This window comes from Schistocerca piceifrons, chromosome 2 (genome assembly GCF_021461385.2).
Source record: "Schistocerca piceifrons isolate TAMUIC-IGC-003096 chromosome 2, iqSchPice1.1, whole genome shotgun sequence".
NCBI classification, from domain to species: Eukaryota; Metazoa; Arthropoda; class Insecta; order Orthoptera; family Acrididae; genus Schistocerca; species Schistocerca piceifrons.
In genome coordinates, this window is record NC_060139.1 from 701,669,748 (window position 1) to 701,687,051 (window position 17,304).

The 17,304-nt window shown below is 45.1% G+C and overlaps 1 protein-coding gene across 2 annotated transcripts in view; it reads right to left on the bottom strand.

The window, feature by feature from the left end:
- Positions 1–17,304, bottom strand: part of LOC124775098 (ralBP1-associated Eps domain-containing protein 2) — a 136,410-nt gene that overhangs the window by 17,310 nt on the left and 101,796 nt on the right. For both annotated transcript variants that reach the window (XM_047249915.1, XM_047249916.1), the window contains exon 13: positions 11,610–11,706. In XM_047249915.1, the coding sequence (XP_047105871.1) occupies positions 11,610–11,706 (97 nt within the window). The remainder of the gene's footprint in view (positions 1–11,609; positions 11,707–17,304) is intronic.

A 17,304-nucleotide genomic window follows, 5' to 3' on the forward strand; every position in this document is an offset into this window, starting at 1 on the left:
TCAAAGGAGGACAGCTCACCAAGATATGGGCCACTGTCAGCCTGGCGCCACACCAACACTCAGGCAGGTTATCATGGTGCAGGAGGTAGCCGTGTGTCACTCAAGCAAGGCCAATGCGGAGTAGACAGAGGCCCGCTTAGAGGTCTACCACACATTCGTAGTGTCCTTCATGGCACACAGTTTGTTGTGCGTACTGAGGTTATGCCATTCCATCTCCCAAAGCTGCAAAACCTTGTGGCATAGTACTGAACACAGGTCAGTTGCAGGGAAGCCGATCTCCATAAGCGGTTTCCGCGTAACCTGTTTGGCCAGCCTATCGGTAAATTCGTTGCCTGGGATGCTGACATGACCTGGGGTCCAGACAAACATCACTGAATGACCGGCTTGTACCAGGTCATAGATGGACTCCTGGATGGTCACTACCAAAGGATGACAAGGGTAGCACTGGTTGATAGCTGGTAGGCTGCTCAAGGAGTCAGTACACAGAAGAAATGACTCCCCAGGGCATGAACAGATGTGCTCAAGAGCACAGGATATATCCACCAGCTCGGCAGTGAAAACACTACACCCATTGGGCAAGGAATGCTGTTCAATATGTCCTCCAGAGACATACACGAAGCCAACATGATCATCAGCCATCGAGGCGGCAGTGTAAACCACTTCATGGCCTCGGTATATGTGAAGAATCAAGAGGAAGTGGCAGCGGAGAGCCGTGGGGTTAACCGAGTCCTTAGGGCCATGTGAAAGGTCCAGGCAAAGCCGCGGCCTAGGCGTACACCATGAAGGTGTAAGTGAATGGACCATAAGTATAGATGGTAAAGGCAAGGACTCCAATTCGGAAAGAAGGGATCGAACACAAACTGCGATTGGAAGCCCTGACCTGGTCCGCCGATGCGGGAGATGAACCGCAGTGGGTGGGAAAAGGAGACAGTAATTCGGATGTGCAGAGGAACTACGAACATGGGCAAAGTAACTGGCCAGCAGTTGTCCACATCTAACCTGCAATGGAGGGACTCCAGCCTCCACTTGGATGCTGGTTACCGGACTCTTACTAAAAGCTCCTGTTGCTAGGTGAATGCCACAATGGTGCATTGGATCAAGTAAATGCAATACTGAGGGTGCCACCGAACCATAAACCAGAGTCCCATAGTCAAGGCGGGATTGAACAAGGGCTCTGTAGAGCTGCAGCAGTGTAGAGATATCTGCACCCCGGTTGGTGTTGCTCAAGTACAGCATTGAGGTGCCGCCAGCACTTCCACTTAAGCTGATGAAGGTAAAGAAGCCAAGTCAATCGGGTGTCGGAAACCAGTCCTAAGAATCGATATGTCTCCATTACAGTGAGTGAATCGTCATTAAGGTAAAGTTCTGGGTCTGGATGAATGGTACGATGCCGACAGAAGTGCATAACCCATGACTTTGCAGCCAAAAACTGGAACCTGTGGGTTAGAACCCATGATTGTGCCTTGTGGATGGCTCCCTGTAGGCGTCACTCAGTAACACCAGCACTGGTGAAGCAGTGCAAAACGCAGAAGTTGTCTGCATACAGAGTGGGTGAGACGGGTGGCCCTACAGTTGCTGATAGACCATTAATGGCCACTAAAAATAGATACACTCAATACAGAGCCCTGCGGGACCCAATTCTCCTGGATATGGGGTGGGAGAGGGGGGGGGGGGGGGGGACGACGACTATGGGAGGCACCAACTTGGAAATGGAAAGTATGAAGTGACAGGAAATTTTGAATAAAAATCGGGAGCAGGCTTCGGAGAGCCCACTCGTATAATGTGGCAAGAATACAATGTTGCCAGGTCTTGTCATACACTTTTTGTAAATCAAAAAGATGGCAACCAGGTGTTGGCACCTGGAAAAGGCTGTTCAGATGGCAGACTCGAGGGACACAAGATTATCAGTGGTAGAGTGACCCTGGCGGAAGCCACCCTGACATAGAGCCAGTAGGCCACGTGACTCCAGGACCCAACCCAACTGCCGACACAACATACGTTCCAGCAGCTTACAAAGAACGTTGGTGAGGCTGATGGATCGATAGCTATCCACATCAAGCAGGTTTTTACCAGGTTTGAGCACTGGAATGATGCTGCTCTCCCGCCATTGCGATGGAAAGATGCCATCACACCAGATCCAATTGAAGATGACGAGGAGACGTCACTTGTAGTCAGATGAGACATGTTTAATCATCTGACTGTGGATTCGATCTGGCACAGGAGCTGCGTCAGGGCATGTGCAAGGGCACTGAGGAGCTCCCACTCTGTAAATGGGGCGTTATAGGATTCACTTTGGCATGTAGTGAACAAGATGACTTCCCTCCCAGCTGCCATTTGAGAGTGCAAAAGGCTGGGGGTTAATTCTCTGACCCAGAGGCTCGAGCATAGTGCTCAGCAAAGTGCTCGGCAATTGCGTCGGTAGATAACCCGCCCTTTACTTTAACACTAGAAACACCTGTTGGGGTCTGGTACCTGAAAACGTGTTTGATCTTTGCCCAGACTTGGGAAGGTGACATATGGCACTCAATGGTCAAGATGTATCTCTCCCAACACTCCTGCTTCCATCGTTTGACAAGTTGACCAACGAGGGCATGGAACCGTTTAAAGGCTATGAGGTGCTCCAGGGAAGGGGTGCCCCTTATGCCGCTGTAGAGCTCACCGACACTCCTTAACTGCTTCAGCGACTTTCTGGCGACCACCAAGGGATCACATTTTCTGCCGCAAAAAGGATAGTTGTAGTCACTTGCTCAACCTCCACATCGATGTTCCCATATAGGGGAGATTCAATGGTGACAGCGAAGGTGAAAGTTTCCCAGTCCGCCTTGTTTAAAGCCCATCTGGGCAGGCGTCCATGGGCCTGACGACGGGGCAGTGACAGGAAGATGGGGAAGTGGTGTGATAAACCTTTTGCATTTCTTTTATGTTTTCATCTTCTTTAAAGGCAAAGAGATAAGATGAAGTGGTAGCCCATCATAGAGCCTACGCCTACCGTCAGGTATTTTTGCTTTTCAGTTGTTAAAAACAGAGGAGTTTTTCTTGTACCAGTAGGAGGAAGGAAGGATTCGCGCTCAGCTAGTGAACGAGTGAGAAGCATGCCATAATAAGCGAGTAATTGTAGACCTCCATTTTGGGTTCGCTATGAATAAGTAGGGAGTATGTATTTCATACGTGCACCATTTAGAAGAATACAGTATTGTTTTATTAACAGAAAGGTCGTCTGAGTTGTTATTTTAAATAGAACGATAATTACAAAAACTGAGCCCACCTGCGTACTTTGGAAAATTACGAAGATCCGATAAGCTCAATGGGAACACAGTCAAGACTTTGAAGGTGAACACAGCGACCAAACATAGCATTATAAAGAAGGGTAAGCACAAATCTACAGTGGAGAAAGAAACTACTTCCCCCCTGGAAAATAATATGAACTTGTTTCCAGGCATAGCTCAGCTTATTGTGCTTGTCATTCATGTCAAAACATTAATCTCATTAATTCAATGCATTTTAAAAAGCCACGTATTTCAACATTTTATTATCATCTATTCCATTATTTTATTATATTATATACGGAAATAAGTCTCTTTTTTTAGGGAGACAGTATAGTGGTCACTACTACACAGGTCGTCATGTGCTCTCCAGTGGATAGACAGGAGAAGTCCAGGGCTGCAAATTGATAAATCAATAGCTGAGCAACTACCATGAGCCACACTGAAATGTGTGGTGGCCCCAGTATTTAAGAGGCAGAGGTCGAACTGAGAAAGTAAAGTTACAACATCTCTGCCTCGGCCAGTAAGCACGGTGCCACCCCACAAGGGGTTATGGGTGTTAAAATCTCCCAAAGGTAGGAAAGGTTTAGAGAGTTGATCAATCAGTGCACCTAATACATTCAGGGGTACTGCACCATCTGGAGGAAGATATACATGTCAGATAGTTATTTCCCACGTCATCCTTATTCTGACAGCCACAGCTTCAAGAGGGGTTTGAAGGAGCACAGTTTCACAACAGATTGAGTTTGGGACACAAACACAAACTCCACCTGACATACTATTATAGTCGCTATGGTTCCTGTAATATCCCTTATAGTCATGGAGGGCAGGGGTCTGCATTGCCAGGAGCCAGGTTTCCTGCAGGGCACTGCAGAAAGCAGGTGTAAAGCTTGACAGTTGCCATAGCTCGGCCCTTTGTCTTGAGGATTTATTTTTTTTATTTATTTATTTATTTATTTATTTTTTTTTTTTTTGCTGCTCCTTGGGTTTCTGAGGATAAGCGTGAAGCCCTATGACAAACTGGTTTTGGGCTCTTCAGCTACTGGTGGGTGTCATCTTTCCCACTAGTAGAAACCTGGGAAGGGAGTGACCCAAGGGACCCCTTCTTATTGAGAGGAGCTGAAGAAGGCTTAGGCTTCTCTGGCACAGGATTGGGGACTGATATCCCTGATGGTTGGGGGTAGGGGGAGGGGGGGGGGGGGGAGGGGAGGGTGCTGCTCCTTAAGTAGGTGGTGTAGGAGCAACAAGGAGGGAAGTGCCCCCACCACCACCATCATCAAGGGGGCAATGTAGTCGTCCGGCTCTCAGAGGTGACAGGTTGGCGGAGCTGATGGGCCCAGAACTGTTGTAGCGGCGACATAAGACAATGTCATACGTACAGGATGTACACATTCGAATTTCCTCTTAGCCTCAGTGTAGGTTAGTCAGTCCAGGATCTTGCACTCCACGATTTTCCTTTCTTTCTGGAGAATCCTGCAGTCAGGCGAGCAAGGCGAATGGTGTTCTTCACAGTTTACACAGATGGGAGGCAGAGCACATGGGAGTACGGGGATGTGATGAGCGTCCCCAATCTCGACATGTGACGCTGAAAGTACAGCGAGGAAGACATATGACTGAACTTCCAAAATTTATGACTGAACTTCCACCATTTAAGGCACTGCATCAGGGGAGGGATATAGAGCTTTACATCACAGCAGTAGACCTTCTCCGGTAATTTATCACCCTCTACGACCAAGATGAAGGCACTGGCGGCAACCTGATTGCCCCTCCGGATCCTGGTGGACATGCCAAACCAAATGTACACCTCGCCGCTCTAAATTGGCGCGCAGCTCATTGTCAGACTGCAAAAGAAGGTCCCTGTGAAATATGATACCCTGGACCATATTTAAGCTTTTATGGGGTGTGGTGGTTACAGAAACACCCCCAGCTTTTCACAATCAATGAACGCCCGTGACTGGGTAGAGGATGCCGATTTGATCAAGACTGACCCAGATCTCATTTTGGACAAGCCCTCCACCTACCCAAACTTGTCCTCAAAATGCTCAACAGCTCAACAAACATCCGAGGCTTTATAGTCATGAAAGATTCCCCATCAGCTCTCGAACATACAACATACCGGGGTGAATAAGAGCTGCTCCCATCCTTAGCCTAACATTCCTCCCATGGTGTGGCCAGGGAGGGGAACGATTTGGGGTCGTACTTCTGTGTGTTGAATTGAGGCCATAAACACTTAGAGACTGCTGGTATTTGACCACCAGCAAGAGATGATGGACTATGCTTCATCGCGTGTCATGTATACATGTCAGATAGCTATTTCCCGCGTCATCCTTATTCTGACAGCCACAGCTTCAAGAGGGGTTTGATGGAGCACAATTTCACAACAGACTGAGTTTAGGACATAAACGCAAACTCCAACTGACATAATATTATAGTCGCTATGGTTCCTGTAATATCCCTTATAGCCATGGAGGGTAGGGGTGACATTATACTGAGTGCACTATCCGAAAATTACCTCGAGCAATTAAACAGAGAACCGACTCGTGGAGATAACATCTTGGACCTACTGATAACAAACAGACCCAAACTTTTCGACTCTGTATGTGCAGAACAGGGAATCAGTGAGCATAAGGCCGTTGCAGCATCCCTGAATATGGAAGTTAATAGGAATATAAAAAAAGGGAGGAAGGTTTATCTGTTTAGCAAGAGCAATAGAAGGCAGATTTCAGACTACCTAACAGATCAAAACGAAAATTTCTGTTCCGACACTGACAATGTTGAGTGTTTATGGAAAAAGTTCAAGGCAATCGTAAAATGTGTTTTAGACATGTACATGCCGAGTAAAACTGTGAGGGACGGGAAAAACTCATCGTGGTACAACAACAAAGTTAGGAAACTACTGCGAAAGCAAAGAGAGCTTCACTCCAAGTTTAAACGCAGCCAAAACCTCTCAGACAAACAGAAGCTAAACGATGTCAAAGTTAGCGTAAGGAGGGCTATGCGTGAAGCGTTCAGTGAATTCGAAAGTAAAATTCTATGTACTGACTTGACAGAAAATCCTAAGAAGTTCTGGTCTTACATTAAATCAGTAAGTGGCTCGAAACAGCATATCCAGACACTCCGGGATGATGATGGCATTGAAACAGAGGATGACACGCGTAAAGCTGAAATACTAAACACCACTTTCCAAAGCTGTTTCACAGAGGAAGACCGCACTGCAGTTCCTTCTCTAAATCCTCAAGCAAACGAAAAAATGGCTGACATCGAAATAAGTGTCCAAGGAATAGAAAAGCAACTGGAATCACTCAACAGAGGAAAGTCCACTGGACCTGACGGGATACCAATTCGATTCTACACAGAGTACGCGAAAGAACTTGCCCCCCTTCTAACAGCCGTGTACCGCAAGTCTCTAGAGGAACGGAAGGTTCCAAATGATTGGAAAAGAGCACAGGTAGTCCCAGTCTTCAAGAAGGGTCATCGAGCAGACGCGCAAAACTATAGACCTATATCTCTGACGTCGATCTGTTGTAGAATTTTAGAACATATTTTTTGCTCGAGTATCATGTCGTTTTTGGAAACCCAGAATCTGCTCTGTAGGAATCAAGATGGATTCCGGAAACAGCAATCGTGTGAGACCCAACTCGCTTTATTTGTTCATGAGACCAAGAAAATATTAGATACAGGCTCCCAGGTAGATGCTATTTTTCTTGACTTCCGGAAGGCGTTCGATACAGTTCCGCACTGTCGACTGATAAACAAAGTAAGAGCCTATGGAATATCAGACCAGCTGTGTGGCTGGATTGAAGAGTTTTTAGCAAACAGAACACAGCATGTTGTTCTCAATGGAGAGACGTCTACAGACGTTAAAGTAACTTCTGGCGTGCCACAGGGGAGTGTTATGGGACCATTGCTTTTCACAAAATATATAAATGACCTAGTAGATAGTGTCGGAAGTTCCATGCGGCTTTTCGCGGATGATGCTGTAGTATACAGAGAAGTTGCAGCATTAGAAAATTGTAGCGAAATGCAGGAAGATCTGCAGCGGATAGGCACTTGGTGCAGGGAGTGGCAACTGACCCTTAACATAGACAAATGTAATGTATTGCGAATACATAGAAAGAAGGATCCTTTATTGTATGATTATATGATAGCGGAACAAACACTGGTAGCAGTTACTTCTGTATAATATCTGGGAGTATGCGTGCGGACCGATTTGAAGTGGAATGATCATATAAAATTAATTGTTGGTAAAGCGGGTACCAGGTTGAGATTCATTGGGAGAGTCCTTTAGTCCATCAACAAAGGAGGTGGCTTACAAAACACTCGTTTGACCTATACTTGAGTATTGCTCATCAGTGTGGGATCCGTACCAGATCGGGTTGACGGAGGAGATAGAGAAGATCCAAAGAAGAGCGGCGCGTTTCGTCACAGGGTTATATTGGTAACCGTGATAGCGTTACGGAGATGTTTAACAAACTCAAGTGGCAGACTCTGCAAGAGAGGCGCTCTGCATCGCGGTGTAGCTTGCTCGCCAGGTTTCGAGAGGGTGCATTTCTGGATGAGGTATCGAATATATTGCTTCACCCTACTTATACCTCCCGAGGAGATCACGAACATAAAATTAGAGAGATTAGAGCGCGCACGGAGGCTTTCAGACAGTCGTTCTTCCTGCGAACCGTACGCGACTGGAACAGGAAAGGGAGGTAATGACAGTGGCACATTAAGTGCCCTCCGCCACACACCGTTGGGTGGCTTGCGGAGTGTAGATTTAGATGTAGATTCGCCATGATACCATCCACTCCTACCAGGGGCTCTTCCCACAGGCGCCACCTGGCAGGATGGCCACTGCTGGGAGTCCCGATGCCCCAGGGTGACGGGCATCTACTCCTCGGCATATGTGAGGAGTGAACGGTGCAGGCATCAGCAGAGCGATCCCTGTGTGGTCAGGGAGCTACAACCAACAGGGTACATGGCTGCCGTGCCACAATGGACTAGCTACCGTGCTGGATATCAGGCACAACCACGCAAACAAGTCCATTATCATCAGCGTAGAAAACGATACTGCACAGCTGATGGAAAAATATGCACCCAGGAGGGTGATCTCACTCACCAGTTGTAGAATGAGCAGAAGTGCAGATCCACGTCGACAAAGGATGCGATAGGTCTCACCGCATGATGGACACAATGCACCATGTAAGGCATCCTTCCTCAATTGGCTCACTTTTCATTAAAAATTCTGAAAACTGGATATCAAACCACTCAGGGGACAATCACATACAGGCCAAAACATGCAAGACTTCTTTTAGTTGCCTCATACGACAAGCTAGAATACCTCGGGCCTATTCTAACCCCCGGACACACAGGGGGAACTTAACAAGTGAATGTTTTTAATGTGCAGCCATGAGTGTCCGCAATTTTTGCCGAGTTAAATTCAGGATTTTTCCCATAAATTTTCGTCAGGCAAAGTTTTCTGTTTGTCTATGAATCAGCAATTATGTCTGTAATTAATTTTACTATCAGGGGTATGATGTTTAATTAGCACATAAATATGTTTTTTCTATGTATCTGATATTCAGTATTAATTCAAATAATTGTTTTGTAATTTTTTTTATTTGTCTGATGTACACCTTAGGCAGTGCGGCAGTGCGCTGTGGTTGGAGTTCACCAGCATATATTCTTACGTCACAGCAGATAGAGCATGGACCTACCAACACTGCACAGAGTGCCAAGGAGAGCCTCCAAGTCTTACACCACAAGAGTTGGCATGAAGACTCAAGATAATGATGTATATAACATTGATGTTGAAAATGTTGAAAAACTATTGGCAAAGAGGTCATTAAAGATGGAGCAGAAGCTCAGATAAAGAAAGGGCGGGGAAGGACATCAGCTGTGTCCTCTCAAAGGAACCACCCAGTCTCTTGCCTGAAAAGATGTAGGGAAAGCACAGAAAACCTAATTCAGGAAACCGGAAGTGGGTTTGAACCATCGTCCCCCCAAATGTGAGTCCAGTGTGCAAACCACCATTCCATCTCACTTGGTAACCTCGTGCGAGCTTAGTATCTGCTCATTACACAACTCTGTATGCAAGCATCCAATAAATGTTGGCTGTTATACAAAATTGTCGCAGGTCATTTTGGAAACATTAATATAAAAAGATTACAATTTAATGAATACACCCAAATCAAGAACTGTCACATTTTTGCCACCTGAACCCCTTTCATAACTTACCAAAACAAAAATTTTATGCCACATTTCCTCCCTTCTGAAGATACAATCTACAAATGCACATTTCAAGTCGGCAAAATATTCACAGACTTCTATGCAGATCCAGTAATTTAAAGTGTACAATTTTTTGATATTTGGTTTATGGACTAACTTTCACTAACATGGCTTCCATTTTGATCATATCACTGCTATTAAGTCATACAAGTCACAATGTTTTAGAACATACCAGATACGTCATGTTGGTAATACCAGTATTTCCCTTACACTTTCTCAGATCTGTTTCTTCTTCACAAGGACTGGGCCTGAAGCCACGTAGACTGTAATCTGCTATATCTACTCAGATTATTTTTTAGAATTTACATTTCAGTCATGTTTATTGTAATACAGGGTTGTTCACAGGTGTAAGGTGACTCTTCTAAAATAAAAAAGGTGGATAAATAGACATTTAAAGTCAAGTAATATGAGATGCAAGGGGAGGAAAACCTGTGAGGCTATGTTACCAACATGATCGCCATTTTGAAAGAAGCAATCTTGGATACAACTAGTCATTTTCAAATGGAAAGAGTGGTCACATGACATATCAAATACACACAGAATTATGGGGGAAAAAAACCAACCAACAATTATTGGTGACATTCATTTAAGCATAGTTTTATACATTTAATGTTTCCTCCTAATAAGCAACATGATAGCAGTAGTTTTAACACAATCCAAATGCAATGAGATCTGCTACAAAGCCAGAATTGAAACACAAAGTTAATGACCATTGAAATGTTGTGTGACTTAGTTTGAAATTATCCTATTTATTGACACTTTGTATGCATTAAACATTGTGTTGTCTGTTAGCTAAGTTGCTGATGAATGGAAATCATTCAAATCAGTCAATGTATATCAGTATCTGCTAATCCAGGTATTCCCATCAATGACCTGATCAAGTGTCTTCTTGGACTGCATGAACAGCACTGCTATAGGCAATAGAAAGGCAGGTGGCAGGATGGAGCAAGGGTACCCATACCCAGGGTAAGACACCCCCCACCTCTTAGGGAAAGGAAAAAAATATGGTGTAGTCAGGTGGTATTCTCTCACAATTTAAAAGTTAGCATTGCACAGGTTTTTAACAAGATCAGAACCGGAACATTTTTAATGCTACTTGTAAGTCGCAATTCATCTTCAAAAATATTAAAAATACTCCAGTAACCAATGTCTAGCCCTTCCCACCTACAAACAACTGTATAGGCGCCCTTGGGATGGAGCGAGAATAAGTAGGTATACAGAAAATCTGGAACACACTAGCACCTGCTGTAACATCTTACCCCATTTAATAATGTTGTAATTTAAGAAACAGATTGTCACACATATCATTAACCTTTGCAATAGAAAAAGGGTAGGTCAATTCCAACTCTCTAATGTAGACCTTGTGTTGCTTTGTGCAAAAAGAAGAGCTAAAGGTCTTTTTTAGCACACAATTTTCAGCTACTGCAAACTAGGATCAAATCACTGGTTGCAAAAGAACTAGCTACGATGGGGGAAAGATTTAGAAAAGGTATTGCTGATAGAATTATATTGGTATCTACATCAACTGATTTACAGAGACCATACATTGACTTTACTTTCTACATATAAAGCTAACATAGTCAAACTGCACAATGAAGAATGTGTGTATCACAACAACATATTATCTTACTAACTTAATATCTTCCTTTCTGGCTTTCCAGCAGCATGACAGCTTTTTATTCAACAACAACTATCGTATAAAGTACTACAGTGATGTTTCCAATCTAATTTTTATCATTTGTGTCTAATTGCTAATATTTCTATAACTTTGACTGAAACCTTATAATGATTAGTGTTACTGAAATTACAATATCCAAGAGAACATTTTGAATCTTTCAGTAAAATGCAACTAAAAATAACATTCTTGCAATATCAAACCAGAATGTTGCAGTAATGATGAGCAGATAATATGAAAGAGAAACAGACTTTAGAAAGAAAACTTACCCTCCCCCTACAATAGATATGCAACTGTATATTGATTAAAAAAAATTAAAAAATCATAGTCAGCTCTGTCACCCTATTACCTTAAACTTCATGGAGTATAATGAAATGGTTCACTAAAATTCTCACCTAGAAGTTGATGGCTCATGCTGGTGCCTTTGTTGCTGACTGTCATCCTGTGGGCTATCCTGTTCAGGAAGGACACCAACTCCAGCATCAGATGCACCTGACAATCGAAAGAGAAACGATTTATTTTATCTGTCTGAATTGTGCTTATTTAAAAAAACACAAGTCATTCAATCATAGCACACCAGGCAGTAAGGCGGGCTCAACAAGTATCAAAAAAAGTAACTAGGATTTACAAAATCAGTATTAACACAATGGGCAATGGGAAAAATATTAATTCTGTTCACTAGGCATGATAAAGAGGGAGGGAGGGAGGGAGGGAGGGAGGGAGGGAGGGAGGGAGGGAGTTGCAGGATGTAAATAAAAAAGGGGAGTGAGGATGGCTGTGATCAAAAAGGGTGAAAATATCATTAAAATTATTCAGGAGTCCTAAAGTCCTTGTATGTAAATGTCGGATGCGGATAACTTGAGGACGAGATAGGTAGCTTCATCTTTGTCATTATGTTGCATGGTATAGTTGGTTTGTGTCCATATATTCTGACTGACAGCATGGGAGTGGTTGTGTCAATGTGAAATCTGAACAAAACTTACATATCTGTTGACAAATTGGATGGTTACCTTCCCAAGAACACTTACAAACATTAGGGCAGATATATATGGTCTGGTGGAAAGTATTAAGCACATTTTCAAAGATGCTCCTCTCATGGGTAAACACCTAATAAGTATACTATGAAGATCAGACACATGGCAAAAGGTTATTGTGGAAATAAAGGAAGGACTTTTTGGCACCCATTAAAGAGGATAGCTTAAGAAGTTATAGTCTCAACTTTTCTTATAAAAAACTATCAAAAACACGCAAGTATTCAAAAAAGGACAGCACAGTCCAGCTATATAAATTACTCAAACCTACTGATGAATACGAGTATAATATCACGACTCAAACTTTTCCTGCTGCCACTCCTCCGAATTGAAATTAGTGCTTGTGCACTGCTAGCATGGAGTGCCTATTAGAATTTTCATCTTGGCTGCTTCATTGCCCTGCTGTGTTTGTGTCATCAATTTCTTCCTCACTAATCTCTTCTGTTTCTCTTGATTCAGCACGTAATATTTAAAAACAGTCACTTGTCCTCTTTCTAATTTCAGTGAACGACTAGCAGTACCCCTTGGTATGTGATAACATGCATTAACATACGACAGTTAACAGGCACAGCTACATCATCCACCTCAGATGCTTAGTTTGTTCCCCTGACAGTCCCTGACAAATGTATTTTGTGAAGCTTTTCTTTCCTTGGTATTCTTTTGTGAACTATTTTGTTCCATGTTGATCTTGTAGCGGGACTTTGAATTTCACCGCGCTACACTCGTTCCCTCAGATAAAAAATATCCCGTCGCAGCGGTATGAGCGCTCGACGGCAGAGAAAATACTAAAATTGTAACTCTTTTTTTGTTTTCTATTCGGGTCTTAATTGTCTCTCGAGAGCGGAAGCTTAATGCAGACATGATCTGATGCTGACGTAAAAAACTTATTAGCTAGTCTTGATCTGATTTTAATGTGTAGACATTGTGGAAGTTGTTACGAAATTCGGAGGATGGAGAGAAGCAACTAAAATAAATTCCATTTAATATCAAGATGGTTTTGGATACATTACAAATTCCTGGACAATGAAACTTATTGCAATATTTCGGAGCAGACTTTTCACGCAGAATTGAAGGAGATTTTTGAAGACCTGGACGCCGCACGAAAGAAGACATGTTAACCTAGTAAAGGATGAAATCTTATCTGCGCCATTTCCCCCTGTCAGTTACATTTTGTTATTCTCTCTTCTTTTTCAATAATTTTTGTAGTGGAAATTAGTTTAACTTTTGCTCAAAAACGCCACAAGGACCACCCCAACAATAGCTTTTCCGAATCACGGAGTCCGATAGCTTTTCTGTAATATGAAGTCCGATTTGCTTTTCATTCTTTCCCTTTTTCACGGTCATTTACGATTTTAAAACCCCCCTTTTATTCACCATTTCTTACCACATTTTCAACCTTTTTTTCTTTTCTTTTCTTCCCTTTTTCTTTTTTATTAACCACTACAATCTTATGTCAGTTCCTCACTTTGTGGATATTCTTCCAGATTATGTTCCACTCCTTTGTTGGATACTTTACTTTCTTCTGGCTGACTCTTCCATTATTGTTCATTAGCAGGTATAGATGGGCAGTGGTTTGTTCTCACAGCATGCTAGTTTCTGCCCCAAGGTAGTTACTTTCCAGTAGAAACAGCCTGATGTGGTTCACTTTGTGATGTATTTCTCCCAAATTTATTGGGACTTAGATATTGCCTGGCTTACATATCTTCACAGCTCCACTCAGTGTACTGTACGAGTATTTGTGACACATCTGCACGATTCTCTGTAACTAAATTGCCTTGCATTTTGTTGGACGTGTGGTAACCACAGAGATCCCTTTAAGATGTCAGGGTTGTAACATTCACTCCCAACTTGCAGAATCACCCCCCACACACATCAGCCAATTGCAGCCCTTACTTTCCTAGGTTATGTTTTGCAACACAGGAAGTCCAACATCCCACATTTTTGAGAGTATTTTGGTGTTGACAAAGTCTACCCTCTGTACCAAATACTGTAGTCTGCCTTTGTTGTGTTGCTAACAGTCTCTCGTCTTGGCCGGAAGTTGCTTACAGTTTTCCGCTTTTGTTTTTAGAGAGCAGCTGGCTCACCATTATTCCTAGCAGTTTGATGTTTTCATATACTTGGAATGGACTGTTTTTGTCTGTTTTGAAGCCTCTCCTGACTGGCATTGAGCTAGTTTATCTGCAGTTTAGTTTATAGTCAGATGTTTCATGTTCATGAACGCTACTATTGAGTTCCTCTAAGTCCTTCTCCAATCATACAATGACATCCTTGTTGTAGTAACACGGTTCACGTTTTCCGTCACACTTCAGAGTAAACCGAGAACTGTCTCATAGGCATGCCCGATGTGAACTCACTGGGCACAGCCCATGCTGCCTGAGTTGTTGTTGTTGTTGTTGTTGTTCCGCTGGCAGGGGTCGCGGCCGAATTCTCGCATGCCCTCTGGTGGACGGGACTATTTGTGGCAACTACCGTCTGTGATGCGCCGTGCCGATGTGCACCTCCCGCGATCTTTCTGGTGGCTACTGCACTCCTCCCCCTTGGGGGGGGTGAAGCCACTGTGATCCACTGCGTCGGAAGGTGGAGCGTCGTGCAGGAGTGATGACCTCCACGTCCATTGGAAGGCTGGAGTCAAGGGGATCTGCCAACCCTCTAGCCGGAACCTCCGAATACGGCTGGAAGTGACCCACACGAAGAGGCCCCCGTCGTCCCACCACCAGAACCCGGGACAGAACGGGAGACAGGCCGTCGAATTCTGGATCCCGGTCCACCCTGAGAGGAGCAAGACCCAATGGCGGGGACGATGGGGAAGGGACGACCACAGGTGAACCAGCCTGCTGAGAAACCGGGCCGGCTCTCGCTGGGGCATCGCGAACGATGGCGATGCCGGTGCTGGAGCTACTGGAGGCAGCCAAGGCTGAGAGCCATCACAGTGCGGCGGAATCACAGGGCGGAGAGGTGGTAGCGTCCCCTGAGAAACCAACTCAGGTGTCGGCAATGGGGAAGCCGGTGCCCGAGGGGTCGGAGAGTGGGTGCCCAAACGTGGACGCAGCTGATTTTGGTGACGACGTACCTCCCGGTCCCCCGTCTGCAAGGTATAGAGCCGGCAGCCATTTCGGCGCAGGACACCGCCGGTATCCAATGTGGATTGCGTCCAAACCCACGTGCCCAGACCGACATACCCGGTGGAAAGCCGGGTACTCCGTTTTGCGAAGACTGGCGAGGACCGGGCCGAAGGAGGTGCAGCAGAGTCCTAGGTTGGCGCCCGTGGAGGAGCTCTGCGGGGCTGTGTTCTCCCATAGGTGTGGTCCGGTATGCCGTCAGGAAAAACGTCAACACCTCCTCCGCAGGAAATTCGTGCACACACATACTTTTTCATCTGTGTCTTAAATGTGCGCACCATGAGCTCGGCTTCCCCATTCGATTTTGAATGAAAGGGGGGAGAGCAAACGTGACGAATACCGAAGCGCCTACAAAAATCCTGGAAGGTCTGCGACATAAACTGAGGTCCATTGTCCGAGACCAGGGTGACTGGCAGACCTTCCACAGAAAAGATTTTTGCTAGTGCCTGGATTGCAACTTCTGAAGTGGTTGAGGAGCAGTCAACCACATTTGGGAATCGGGAATAAGCATCAATGACAACGGGCCAAAAGCCATTGAGAAACGGGCCCGCAAAATCAATGTGAACACGTTCCCATGCCTGGGTTGCAGGCGGCCATGAAGAGAACGCTGACCTGGGAGATGCCTGTTGGCTTGTGCATTGGGAACAGGTGGCCACCAAGTGCTCAATTTCTCTGTCAATACTGGACCAGTACACATGTCTGCGAGCCAAGGTTTTAGTACGGGAAACACCCCAGTGTGCCTCATGTAATAACGTGAGGACTTCCCTTCGCAAACTTGCAGGAACAACCACGCGAGGAGCTGTATCATCGGTAGCCAGAAGGAGAACTCCTTCCAAGACAGAGAGGCAGTCTCGTAGAACAAAATAATTACGAAGAGGGTCAGAGGCCCAGCCTGGAGGTCGGGATGACCACCCCTGCTGAATGAGGCGAAGTACTTGCCAGAGAACCAGGTCAGCTGCCGTTTCCCTGGCGACTCTAGAACTAGTGATCGGGTAGCCATCAACCGCTTGGCGGGACGCCACATCCAAATGAAAACACATAATCTGCTCTCGATCGAACTTAGGATCCGGGTCTACCGGAAGACAGGAAAGAGTGTCTGCGTTGGCATGCTGTCCGGTAGGGTGAAAATGAATGTCATAATGGTACTTAGAGAGGAACAAGGCCCAGCGCTGTAGTCTGCGGGCCACCCTATCCGGAATCTGAGACGCGGGGCCAAATAACGATATTAACGGCTTATGGTCAGTGATTAACTGAAACTTCATGCCATACAAGAAAGGGTGAAACTTGGTAACAGCGTAGACAATGGCCAAAGCCTCTTTCTCCACCTGGGAGTAATGGGCCTGTGCAGGACTAAGAGTTTTAGACACAAATGCCAGTGGCTGCTCGGAACCATCTGCATTGCAATGGGCCAGGACCGCCCCCACCCCATACTGCGAAGCATCTGTAGCCAGGACCAACGGCTTATGGGGGTCAAAAGTAGCCAAACATTGCAGAAGGCAGAAGGCAGTACAGAGGGCGGGCAATTGTGGAAGCCCTGGGAATGAACTGGTGGTAATAGGCAATCTTGCCTAAAAAAGATTGTAACTCCTTCAGCAAAGCGGGCGGCGGAAGGTCGACAATAACTTGGACCAAACTTCCTAGCAGCTGGACGCCGTGCCGAGAGATTGTGTAGCCCACATACTGGATGGACGGTTGGAAGAAGGCTGACTTAAGCAGGTTGCAACGCAAGCCCACGGACCTGAATTTGAGAAAGAGGGTGCGAAGGTTGTGCAAGTGTTCCTTCGTGCTGCGGCCCGTGACAATTATGTCGTCCAGGTAATTAATACAATGAGAGATTGTCGACGTGACGTGCTCAAGATAACGCTGGAATATCGCCGGGGCACTGGATATCCCGAAGGCAAACCGCTGGTATTGGTAAAGGCCAAACGGGGTGTTGACAA